This window comes from Camelus bactrianus, chromosome 17 (assembly GCF_048773025.1).
Source record: "Camelus bactrianus isolate YW-2024 breed Bactrian camel chromosome 17, ASM4877302v1, whole genome shotgun sequence".
In the NCBI taxonomy this organism is placed as follows: Eukaryota; Metazoa; Chordata; class Mammalia; order Artiodactyla; family Camelidae; genus Camelus; species Camelus bactrianus.
In genome coordinates, this window is record NC_133555.1 from 45,148,151 (window position 1) to 45,161,375 (window position 13,225).

The following is a 13,225-nucleotide window of genomic DNA, read 5'->3' on the forward strand; positions in this document are numbered from 1 at the left end:
TCAGGTGTAGTTATTGTGATTTATGTAAAACGAGGGACAAGAGCCCTGATACTTAGGAATTTTAATTAGGATGAACAAGAGGAAGTGGCACTCAGCCCGCTCCGAGCCCAGCCAGGACACGCCCCGAGGCGCGGGTGAGCGCACGTCCGGCCGGACGCGCGCGCACGCCGCGGGGGCGGGGCGCCGGAGGACGCCAGCGTGGGGCGGGGCCAGCAGCAGTTCCCACGCCGGCCGCGGTTCCCGGAAGTAGTGTTGGGGGGACGCGGCAGGGCGGAAGCTGTGTACGGCTGGAGGCCGTGGCGCCGCCGGGGCGGAGACGCTGTTGCTGTTGCTAGACGACGCGAACTAGCCTTCGTCACTTCCTCAGCCCGCCGTCTGCCCACTCCCCAGGCCGGAACCCAGGGGCCCGGAGCCGGGGTGGGCGCAGACTCGTCCTCCGAGGTCCAGGACAGCAGCCAGCCGGGCAGCTGGGGTGAAGGCCACGCCACCTGAGGGGAAGAACCCGAGCTGAGGCGGGAAGATGGCTGCAGACAAGCCTGCAGGTGAGGCGCCCGCGCCCCGCGCGCTGGGGCGCGGGGGACACGCGGGAGCAGGCAGACCCTGAGAGCTGGGACGGCGGGGCCCCAGGTGGGAACTAGAGGGTGGGGGCTCGAGAGCGACTCTAGTTGGGGCGTGCATTTCTCTTCCCCTTCCCTTTCCTTGGCGGTCGCTAATGTGAGTCGTTGGGCCCCAGGTTCGATAGTTTTGGGTTTTTTTTTTTACCAAGTACAACATGAAGCGGCTTCTGACCGCCTTTGCCCCGCTCTCCAGAGTATCTCAGGTTTAAAAAGCTTAAATCTATGTGGCCGCTTCACAGACTTTTCGACTTCCCACCGGGGAAGGCAGAGCAAAGAAAGTTCACCCCGCAGCACACAGCTGCCTGGAGGACTCACCTGGGTGGTTTCGGCCACATAGCCGGCCTCTGGTCAGCGACGTCCAGTGTGATTAGCTTTGTGAAAACCACTTATTTAAATGGACATAACATTATTGTGTCTCATTCGGTCTGTGCCGTCTAATATGTTGCGTTTAGAACCTATTTTCCCCTAGTTTCTCAAGATGAACTAATTTAATCTCGACAGTTTTCTTTGTGGATTACTGCCCCATCCCTAGAGTCTTCTCCTTTAAGGAATGTAAAATTCTTTCCTGCCTACTTCTGGGACAGTCTGGCGTATATTTCCTGTGAGAAAATAATGTTCCCTGTGGCATCCAGGTTTTGTTGGAAGTAACTTAAATGACAGGACTTAGAAGTGGTCAACGGTTAGAGTTGTTACTGTAGAATTAATTTTAAAAAAAAGGAAAAGAAAATCTCAGTGTGCTGTAGGCTTATTTAGTAGATAAACTTGATTTGAAATTAAAGTGAGCCAACACTAATGCAGGTACAGATGATTAAAATCGTTAGGGGATCTTTCCAGTAATCTGCTAAGAAGGAAAACAACAAAAAAGGTTTAGAAAGTGAAGCTAAAAGAGTGTTCTAGAGAATTTTAGTAGGCTGGTCAGGGAAAACCTCTGGTGGTGATACTTGAGCAGACACCTCAGTGAAATGAAGGGTGAGCTATATGGAATGGTGAGGGGTGGGTGGAAGAATGTTCCAGGCAGGGAATAAGCATGACCTACCAAGGGGGCCATCATATTCCATCTTAATTTGGGGCACCATCTCTCCCTTGGGTTTATCATTCCTACTTGCCCAAACCACTACATTTGACTGGAATGACCTTTTTAGGCCTAAAACCTATCTAGTTTCCAAGTCCTGCCTCAGCCATGAAGCATTCTTCTAGTTCATTCATTTGTTCACAAAAACTGAGTTAGTGCCAGGCACTGCCTTTGATGTTAAAGAAATGGATATGGCACACTCCCTGGTTCTGGAGACCTACTCTTCAGTGTGTTAGAGACAGCCCTGTTACAGTGGTACTCCCACTGAATCAGAGCTATGTGATACGTATAGTAGAAGAGTAAGGTTGGGGGGAATTGGGGCCCATCTGTTTGACTGGTTTAAGCTTATAGGCAACGTTGTAGGAAACTTCCTACCTAGATAAGTAGGTTGATTGTGCATTAAGTAGATGAGTGTTTAGTGTGACTCCCTTGAATCTCTCTGCTCCTGGTCTCCATCTTTATTTCAGCTACTGTGGTTCTGGCTTTTATCTCTTGATGTGGTCTATTTCACCTTAAGCAGCCTTCTCAGTGGCTTTGTGTCTTCCTATCCAGTCCATTCTGACTGCTGCCTTTTCATTTTATTTCTAAAACGCTAATTAGATCACACCATTCCCCGGCCTGTAAACTTTCTAAGGCTACACCATTTTTTGGCATCAAGTCCTCAGTTCTTCCTGTCATTTGTAAGGCTCCCCACAATCTTTTTCCAGCTGATGCTTCTGTAACAACACATCTAGCTGTTCTCCCCAGAAATGACTCTTGGAAAGCCCCCTGTTCTTCTGAGTGGTGATGCCCTTTCTTTCTCTTCTCTATCTGGTGAGCATGCTCCTCATTCACCTTCTAGTTTATACGCTGCTTCATCTCTGAGCTCCTGAGCCCAGGGCCCTCATCCTGAAGCTTGTTCTTCATTAGGTGAGAAAAGAGCTTCTTGAATGGATTTAAGAAAGTAAATGACCTGGTCACACTGGCTGCAGTAGAGGGTGGTTTAAATGAAACAAGACTGGAAACCCAGGAACTAGCTAAGACCAGGTAATGTTGTGATAGGAATTTATCCAGTCAATATTCACCAGGGGCCTGCTCTGCCAGGCACTGCAAAGTCTGTCCTCAGAGGGCTTGTGAAAGACGGAGAAACTTGTAAAGAAAGGAAGAAAATAATTATGATTTCAAGTTGTGATAAATCTTGTGAAGAAAAGAAAAATGAGTAAGAGGATAGAAGATGACGGAGAGCAGAGACCCTGTTTTGATTGGACTGGTTAGAGAAGGAAGGGGAACAGAGACCCTAAAGGCAAAGCCATGAGGGAGAAAAATGATGGGGTAGGAGATGCCACAGTTGTCCAGACTCCTTGGAAGGCATTTAAAGGCAGCAGGAAGACCCCTTGAGGACAGGCGCTGTTGTCTGTTAGTCTGTGCTGTCTCTGGCGCCCAGGCCAGGGTCTGGCACACAGGCACGCTGGGCATTTTAATAGTGAGCAGAGGAAGCGTGGCCAGAGACGCTGTCAGAGCTGTGTCGAGGGACAGCTTCAGTTAGGCCCCGCAGCTGCAGAAGAGGCTGGAATTTCATTTTACCTCATGGAAAGCTGTTAGAATCCTGTGATCTGGTTTGTGCTTTAAGTGAGCCAGCTGACGAAGAGTTGGGAGCATGGTTTGAAATCAGATGGCCTAGGTTCATCCTAACTGTACCACTTGGTATTTGTGTGACCTTGGGCAAATTTTAAGAAACCTCTTTTTTTAAGCCTCAGCTCTCCTATGTGGAGAATGAGAATGGTAGTAATATCTATCACAATGTTGGTAAAGGCTTAAATGAGACCAGGTTAGGCCCTGGTTTTAAAAAATGCTGGCTGATACTACTTTAGAGTAGTGGATTTGGAGGAGATTGGAGGACAGGCAGATGTGAGAAGTGTTGAGGGAATAAAATTGGCAGAATTTGTGGCTGATCTGATAGAGTCGGGGAGCAGAGAGCCAGCCTTGCTGCTGGGGAAAGGTCCTAAGTTGAGCCTCGGTTTCTTCATTTGTAAAATGAGGGCCTAGTAGTCCCCTAATGTATTCCTAGTAGCTTTCTGATTTGTTTGCCTCACAGGATTGTAGTTTGTGAGGATCAGCTGAGGTGAGGTATATTTTAGCCGCGTCCTCTGGGAGGCAGAACCCGATGAAGGTGCCAGCCCAGAAGAGTGAAGGTGAGGGAGAGAAGGAAGATGCAGTACATTCCATCCCTGCCCACTGACCCACCTTGACTTGGGAAGAGACACAGCAGGTCATTTGCACATAGGACTGTTCTTTAAGGTTTTTGAGGAGAAACTGTACTTCAGAGTAATTCATACCAGAGAGAAAGAAGGGATGATTTATTTGTCCTGCTCTCTCCCATTTCCTGTTTCCAACTGGTCAAGACTCACCTCCTGGAGAACTAATTCACGTGTGCATCTAGGTTATGTGGCTTCTGAGTGACTGATCAACCCGCAGTTCTCACACCCTGATTTGTATTTCAACCAAATTCTAATGGGAGGGGTGTCCCAGGGTGGATGGGGCACCAACCAAAGACAGAGATTGAAGAGGCGGTGGAAAGTGCCAAGGTTCATGTCCCTACATAATATGTAAAAATGGTGCGAAACCAATATCATTTTTGACTAAAATACCAGCAGTATTTTAGGATGATTTATTCGACTTTACTTTTGATAGTTATTTGAAAAGAGAAAGTGGCTGGAGTTAGGACCTCAAATCCTAGATTTGAATTTATCTGGGAATTTGGACTTTGAGGATGATGGTAGTAGACTTACTAGGAAAAGGTTGATGACATTGTGAATAAGGAAAAGACAAGACCAGAAGAGTAATAGGGAATCAGGAGAAGAGTACTTAAAGGTGGCTTTGAAAGTGTGAGCCAGCACGACTGTAAGGTGGTAGGAAGGACAAACAAATGGGGATACTTTAAGCCAAGGCTATTTTTATTTTATTTAAAACACTCAAAACTTTCTGTTGTAATTAAGCGTACAAGGTGAGAACTGTGAAGTCCTCTGTTGCTTCTACGCAGTCCCACTGTCCAGGCAACCAGTACTGAGTCTGTGTGTTCTCCCAGACTTTTTCTATGCCTACCCAAGCTCACGTTGACTTAAATATACATGTATGTTTGTGAGTGTGTGTATATGCAAAGATAAACTGCAATACTGACCTGCCATTTGCCTTTTTCAAGGTCCAGTAAGGAATCTCTGCATTTTTTTTTAAGTTAGTGTCAATCAATTTAATTTTTTTAAAAAAACATCCTTGGTAGGATTTACACAGCTTTATAGTTAGATATTATCTTTTCCAGGTCCTTAAATAATGTAGTGAACATTCAGTAGTGTAGTGTAGGTTGATATTTCTCCTTTTTTAATCAAGGTATAATTGACATATATAACTATATCAGTTTCAGGTTTACAATATAATGATTTGATATTTGTGTATGATGTGAAATGATCACCATAAGTCAAGTTAACATCTGCCACCATATATAGTTACAAAAATCTGTGCATATTTGATCATTTCCAACTTTTTATTGCAAATGATTTCAAACATCAAAAAAAAAAGGAAAAAAAGAAAATGAATATCCAAATACCTACCACCTAGTTCAACAGTTGTTACATTTTGCCATGCTTACATCCCCTGTCTCTAGCAACAATTCTTTTCTTTTTTTTTTTCTTTTTTTCATGAAGGTACTGGGGATTGAATCCAGGACCTCATGCATGCTAAGCATGTGCTCTACCACTGAACTATAACCACCCTGCTAGCTACAATTCTTAATTCTTGAATTATTTCTAAATAAGTTATAGACATCGTGACACTTTATCTCTTAACTATTTCACCATGAGTTTATTAAAAATAAGAATATTCACCTACATAACCACAATGCCGTTATCATACTTGAGAAAATTAATGTTTGAATATATTAAATTTCCCTAATTGTTTCAAAAATGTTATTTAAAGCTTTAAAGAAGCTGTGCCTTTCACATAAGATCCAGTCAAAGCCCATTCATTGTATTTTGGTATGTCTCTTGAGTGTCTTAATTCCCAGTATCTGTTTTTATGACAGATTTTTTTTTTTTTTTGGAAAAGACTAAGTCGGCTGTCTTGTAGAACACCCCATACTCTGGATTTGTTTAATTATTTCTTCCTGGTATCCTTTAATTCTTTATCTCCTGTGTTTTCTGTAAACTGAAAGTTCTTTCTACAGGCTTGATAGACTTACATTTAACATATTTTTGAGGTACTTTGTAGGTGATGCCATGTATTTTATATAAAGTACAAATGTCACTTTGTTCACTATTAGTGATGCTCAGTTTGATCAGTTAAATGGTGATAGGAACAGCTTTTTCCATTTGCAGTTAGAGGTAATCCATGGGATATACACAAACATGAAATCATTATGTTGTACACCTGAAATTAATATAATGCTGTATGTCCACTAAATCTCAATTTTTAAAAAAAGTAATCTATGGGGTAATAACTTGGCATTATGTAAACATCCACCATTGGTGGTCTTTGCCTTAATCAGTTATAACATGGGGAGTTGCAAAATGGTACTTCTCTTAGTTCTATTACTGTGTCTGCATTTATTAGCTGGTATTCTGCAAAGAATAGCTCTCACATGTCAGCTGGGGATGAACTATAATTTTTCCCAGAAAGGCATGTTAATTGTTAAAAACTTAATTGGGGGTGGGGCGTATTGTTCAGTGGTAGAGTACATGCTTGGCATGCACAGGGTTCTGAGTTCAATCCCCAGTACCTCCATTAAAATGAATAAGTAAACCTAATTACCTCTCCCTCCAAAAATAAAAATAAAAACTTAATTTAGCCTTTTCATTTATCGGTTTTCAGAATAAGAAGTGACCTACATTGGATATTTTAAGTGTTTTAATGTTTAAGAATTTAGAGCCTCAAGATTCCAATTTAAAATACATAATTGAGTGAATAACTGACTTATATTTGTGAATGTAAGTTGAAGCCTGACTGTATTATTCCGTGGACATTTTTGGCATTTGGTTTAAGGGTACCTAAGAGTAGTCACTATTTTCATAAGCTTAATTTTTAAGATTTATAAGTTACTTGAGTTCTCAGAAAATTTTGCCTTTTTAAGTCAAACAGTTGTACTTTAAATGGAATATATTTATTCAATTTAATTAAATAATTTAATTGAATATAATTATTTAAAGTAGTTAAAATTTTATGTTTGAAGGTGTTTAACTTTGTAAATGAAATAACACATGCATCACAGCCCTTTGAAACTCCAAATAGAATAAGATGTCTAAGTTGAATGTAAAATGTTTGAGGAAAATCTAGGCTTTTTGAATTTGTAATATTAATAAGTCAAGTATTAATATTTGAAAACTAGAGTAAATCTCTTTTCTGTAGGTAAAAACTACTCTCAGATAGGAAAATAAAAATACCCATCAGCAGTGGTAGTGCTCTCCTTTGCTCTCTTCCCCAAAGTATGCTGACACTCTTGATGCTTGGTGCTCTGTTCCTTTATTTCTGCAGTGCTGGTTAGAGTGCTCAAGCCCATAGCGTTGCTGGTCACATGTTAGTCCTCTCAGCTATGGAAATCAGCCATCATATGTGGGGCTTTGATATGTCAGGGATACTTGTTCAAGTGATAGAAAACCACGTGTGAGGTGTGTGAACCTTAGCTATATGGTGGCTTTGGTAAACCTGTATTATTTTTCTCTGAAATGGCATCCTTCTTATTTAAAATTTTCCTTCACAAAGGCATCAACACTACTTTGTGATTGTACCTGTAGATTTCCTCAGGCCTTAAATTTCTTTTTTTTTCTTTGGAGAAAGTTTCTCTTTTCTTGAGCATCATTAGAGCTATATTTTGAAAAGTGTAGCTTTTATGGAAAACCCTCCTCCAATCAGATTTGAATTGTTCACATTCTGTACTGGAATGTGTCTGGGCTTTCAGTTAACTGACTTTTTTCAGCTTTGAAAAAGCAGTGTATTTCTTTCCTACTTAGTTTAAACCTAAAGGCAATTGTTTGGTTAGAAATGAAGCCCGTTGGCTTAAAAAGCGTCAAGGTTTGTGCACCGAAGAGCTCTGTACACCTGGATAGTCAGCCGTGTTCATTAGGCCAGAGTAAAAGGAAAGTCAAGCTTATGGATGAACGGTCATACACTCTTTCAATCGGCAATGGAGACTATTTTTGGACAAATAAAGACACATTGTGGAAATATGTGCAGACTCTTTCTGGTAAGAAGTCAGTAGTTGCAAAAAAAAAAAAGAGTATTTTAAAAACTAATTGCAAAAATAATACCTGTTCTTGCAGAAAACTTGGAAAGTACAGAAAGATAAGAAAAATAAAAATAGAGTAATCCCATTGAAGTGGGTTTTTCCCTAAGTTTTATCTTGAAGTAAAAGAATATAGGTGGTAGGTTAACATGTAAAAGGTTATTTATTGAGCTCAATTCTCTAAAATATCTGTAGAAATGGGAATTTCAGAGTCTTGTCAACCTTAAAATCTAGCTTATTAAAGTTGGCTTCTCTACTTATTTGGAAGATTTTTGGAGATTTTTACAGTCCTTAGAGGATAATGATAGCAGTGACCCCATAAGCCAGTCTGCTCTTGATGGGAAGTAGAAGCTTAACCTCTTCAGAGCCTCAGTGACTTGTTGGGTGTTCCCCCTGCCCTGTATTTATAAATCACAATTCATAAGTGACAGTTGGGCCCAGAAGTCCCATTGAATGTCATCTAATCTAGAGAAGATATGCTTTAGAAGAAGCCATGGAGGTAACTTGATGGCAAACTAAGAATTTTGGCATTTAGTTTAAATTTAGTGTACTTTTTTTTTAACCTAGTAATTATGCCATTTTTTTAAAATCTCTTTTTTTTTGATTGAAGTGTAGTCTACAACGTTGTGTCAATTTCTAGTGCACAGCGTCATAGTTCATAGTGTACTTCTTTATGAAAGGAGATACATTTTTAAAGCACTTCAGGTTTCCTAAAGTTTTTAAAGTATTTATGTTTACTGTTAAAATTTTATGATGAATATACATAGAGTTAAGGATTCTGTCTCAGTCTAAACTCATACTTTGCTTCCTGAGATCCTGAAATCGTGGGTCCCCATGTTTTACACATTTTAAAGAAATTGGCCCTTACTGTTATTGTGCACTTGAAAGTTTTGCAAAACAGAAATGTTGTGTAAACAGCTGAGTTAACAGTAACTTATTGTTACTGGCTTTCTAAAAAAAAGGCTGTTTGACAGTGTTCTCTTTAATCGATAAGCTCTCTTTATTAAACTGTTAGTTTTTCCTCCTTTTTAGGTCTCAGTTCTTATTTATCTGTATGAAAAAATGAAATACTAATTTTCTAACTTTAATTATCAGAAGTAACAAACTAAAAATGAACTTCTAATAAACCCAAATACTACAACCTTTTTTTTTAGGGCAGATCTAAGTCTTAGCTAAACTCACTTAAAAACAAGTTATATTTTGTTTTTAAGTATAAGTGGTGATTCTCAAAAGAGCATTTGATCTAACAATAGGAGTTTCACAGTGATCTGAGGGGCTGTTCACACTAAATCTAATTTCATTGTTAATTTGTATGTTTAAAGTGCAGAAATAAGTATAAAAAAAAAAAACTGTAAGAATCCTTAGTTGTTCTGTCAAAACAGAAGGTGGAAGAGAGCTAATATTTATTTAGCATCTCTAAGCAGAGAGTGAGCTGGCCAAGAGGAGACCAGGCTGAAGATGTGACTGATTCTGAGACTTTTGTTTCCATTATACCATGTTACCCTCTAGAGAGAGGGAAATTGGGTCTTCACTGACTGCTGACTTGTGCCAGGCCAGGGCTTCCCAAAGTCAGCGCTGCTGAGGATCAGTTCTCTGAAGTGCTCCTGGAATACAGGTTTCTAGGCAGTTATCAAAAAAAAATGCCCGCACTGTAGGTGTACATACAGTTTAATGAATTCTCACACACCCAGAAGCACCTACCCAACCCCACCAGATGCATCTAACCAGACTCCTGAAGGTAACCCCTTTCCTGACTTCTAAACCTTATATTAGTTTTAGGCAGGCATTTAAAAATAAAACTTTTTAAAAAAGTAATTCATATTCATTATAAAAATTTAAATTGCTGAACAGAAGTTCTTGTGCCAAGCACAGTGAGGCCAAACAAACCAAAGTGTCAAAGTTTGGAGCAGAGAAAGGTTTATTGCGGGGCCAAGCAAGGAGAACAGGTAGCTTGTGCTCAAAAAACTCCAACTCCCCTATGGTTTTCAGTGAAAAATTTTTAACAAGCAAAATTTGGGGTAGGGGCGGCAAGGTGTGTGACTTTCTTTTGATTAGTTATTGGTGAGGGTGACAGAGCAGTGTCCAGGAACGTGGTGCTCATCTTTTTTTATTTTAAATTTTTAATATATTTTTATTTAAGTATAGTCAGTTTACAATGTTGTGTCAATATCTGGTGTACAGCGCAATACTTTAGTCATATACGTATGTTGATTTTCATATTCTTTTTAACCATAAATTACTACAAAATACTGAATATAGTTCCCTGTGCTGTATAGTATAAACTTGTTATTTATCTATTTTATATATAGTAGTTAGTATCTGCAAATCTCGAACTCCCAATTTATCCCTTCCCACCCTCTTCCCCGCTAGTAACGGTAAGTTTGTTTTCTGTGTCTGTGAGTTGGTTTCTATTTTGTAAATAAGTTTGTCCTTTTTCTTTTTTAGATTCCACATGTAAGTGCTATCACGTGGTATTTTTCTTCCTCTTTCTAGCTTACTTCGCTAAGAATGACGGTCTCCAGGTCCATCCGTGTTGCTGTAAATGGCATTATTTTATTATTTTTTTATGGCCGAGAGTGTTCCATTATATAAATCTATCACAACTTCTTTATCCAGTCATCTGTCAGTGGACATTTAGGTTGCTTCCATGTCTTGGGCAGTCTGTTTTCTTTCATTTAAGAAGATGTTGAAGATATTTTTCTGTGTCCACATATGCAGACTCAACTTCTTTAACAATTGTTCAGTGTGCAATTATTTTTCTATAGTTAGCAATTTTCTTCTTTTTTTTTTTTTTTTTGTTAGCAGTTTTCTTAACTGAAGGATATTTAAGTTATTTCTAGACATTTGCTATCGTAAACAGTGCTACAGTGAGCATCTTTGCATTTGTAGAGTGAATGCCTAGAAGTGGGGTTCTTTGGTCAAGGCCATTACATAGGTATGTATTGCCAGTTACCTCCCAGGAGGTTGTACCAGTTTTTACTCACACTCAACAGGTGTCATACTAGAGTAGTTTAGGAGTTGCTTCAGCTGAGATTTTTACGTTTATTTTTGGGGTTCTTGTTTAAAATTAAAAAAAAAAAAATCAAAATCTAATTTTTAAAACAGTAAATTAAGGGGGAAAAATTGTTAATCTTAGAATGTATATGAACACATGTTAAGGAAACTTTTTAAATGTATTAAGCTTGGCTTTTGAATTTTTAAGCCTATGAAAGCATTCTTTGCCTGAAAATTACTTGTGAGTTCTTATCAGTATAGTTTTTTCATTGTTAAATGTTACTACAATCCAATTGGATTATAATTTTTGAAGGCATTGTACATATATTTATAATCTCCTTATGTCTTCAGGGCCTGGCATAGTTTCTTGAATATGTGGGATTTGGAGCATATTGCTGGGGGGCAGATCTAATATTTTCAAGAGAGCACAGTATTCTCAGCCTGAATGTCCTGATGGACAGGGCTGTAATCCTTATATAAGGACTTCCACAACAAAGAGAAACATTTCCTAAGTTTTCGAAGCAGTGGCATTTTACTCACTTACAACACTAACTAGCCATTGTGGTTGAGAGAGGTCTAACCTTGGCACCTTCGTTAGGAAGAAGACAATTAAGAAGAAAACTAGGGACACATTCTCTGAATAGCTGTTATTTCTAAAGAACTACAAAACTTGTGTGTTTGCAGATCAGGGAGCAGAGAAACATGAAGGGACAGGTCAGTCCTCTGGGATCACTGATCAGGAGAAGGAATTGTCCACCAGTGCTTTCCAAGCCTTCACAGTAAGAATGGTTTCTCTCAGTCTGCTCCGTTTTTAGCATCTGTCAAGTGCAAATCTTTTTACAGTGAATTTAATTTATAATTTTTGTTCTGTACTAATTCAAGTTGTTTTCTTTATTTTTAATTTTAGAGTTTAAATATGTAAGACAAATGAGAGTAATTTGAGCCATTCCTAAGTTTTTGTATTTCCACAAATAATGTTTTAACTCTCACTGTTAAGTCTCTTAAATTTAGATTTGTAAATATATGGGTTGGTTTTTTCATTTCACTGCTCTCTTCAGTTCTCTTCCTTGACTGTGCTTTAAAATGGAACCCCAACGAAAGTTTATTGTCAAAACTTTAACTTTTTTGACATTAAACAATATGAAAGGAAACCTTATTTGATTACCCGTTACATACATGTAAGCAGAAGAACTTGATACCTGGGTATTCAAAGTATACTAAAAATTAAAATTTGGAGTAATTAATCATATTGCCTTTCTTAGCTAGCCTTGGCTATTATATCCTGCTAGCAATGTATACCAATATGTACTCATATATTATATGTGATTATAATATATATATAGGTATATAATATACCGAATATGTGTATGTGTATGTCCTGTAGATACAATGCACATGTGTCAGTGTTAGAGTCTTAAGAAATGAATATCCAGGTTTTTTTGTTTTATTAAGATATAACTGACATATCATAGGTTCTTAATTGACGTGACTATTACTTAATCTAATGGTTTAGTATATTTAGTGAAATTTTATCTGTCTTTTTTTTAACAGTTTTTAAATAAAGATAAATGGAATACATTTGGAAGTGAATGTGTAGTTCTTAAAGTTGGTGTGTAATTTTGTTTGTGTGTTTTTGTTTTAGGCTGGAAATTATGATGTCTGTCTGCAACACCTTGCCTGCCTACAAGATATAAACAAAGATGATTATAAAATAATTTTGAATACAGCAGTGGCTGAGTTTTTTAAAAGTAACCAAACAACAACAGATAGTTTGAGACAGACGCTTAACCAGCTGAAGAATCAGGTGATACAGAAATGAATTTCACTCTAAAAATACTGTGGTGCTCTCTAAATTGTGAAATAAAATTAGTTAAGTAAAATTAATGTGACTTCTTATCTGATATTTATAACACAGTTTCTAATATATCTGAAACATTTGTTGCTATTAATTTTTATTTGTATAAAATTATTATTCCAGGAAATGAAACATTATTTTATTTTCTATTGGTTTTGAACTTGAGCAGAATGGACTAATATACCAAATTTGAATGAGCTTTGGAGAATTTGGAGTTTTGAGAAAGAATGAAAATAGAAACATATGAAAAGGATTAGCTGCTAAGATTATAGCTTATTTATAACTGTAAAGAGCTGATTATTAATAACAGTGTTAAATTATTTTAGGATTTTGGTTCAGATGATTAATTGATTACATGGAAGATACTCTGATTTATATATGGTTTAGGTCTTGCCTTGGTCACTGGCTGGTCATGACAGCATCACAAGGTTAGACAAGGC

The 13,225-nt window shown here is 38.3% G+C and overlaps 1 protein-coding gene across 4 annotated transcripts in view; it reads left to right on the forward strand.

Moving 5' to 3' along the window:
* Positions 1–236: 236 nt before the first annotated feature.
* The window catches only part of CNOT10 (CCR4-NOT transcription complex subunit 10), a 53,982-nt gene continuing 40,993 nt past the window's right edge, over positions 237–13,225 (forward strand). For 2 of the 4 annotated variants that reach the window (XR_006726654.2, XR_006726655.2), the window contains exons 1-3: positions 237–542; positions 11,615–11,709; positions 12,573–12,734. Coding sequence is in view for 2 of the 4 variants with exons in the window: in XM_010959657.3 (XP_010957959.1) it covers positions 521–542; positions 11,615–11,709; positions 12,573–12,734 (279 nt within the window). In the remaining 2 variants the exon portion in view is untranslated. The remainder of the gene's footprint in view (positions 543–11,614; positions 11,710–12,572; positions 12,735–13,225) is intronic. The other 2 variants (XM_010959657.3, XM_010959656.3) reach the window with 2 other exon arrangements.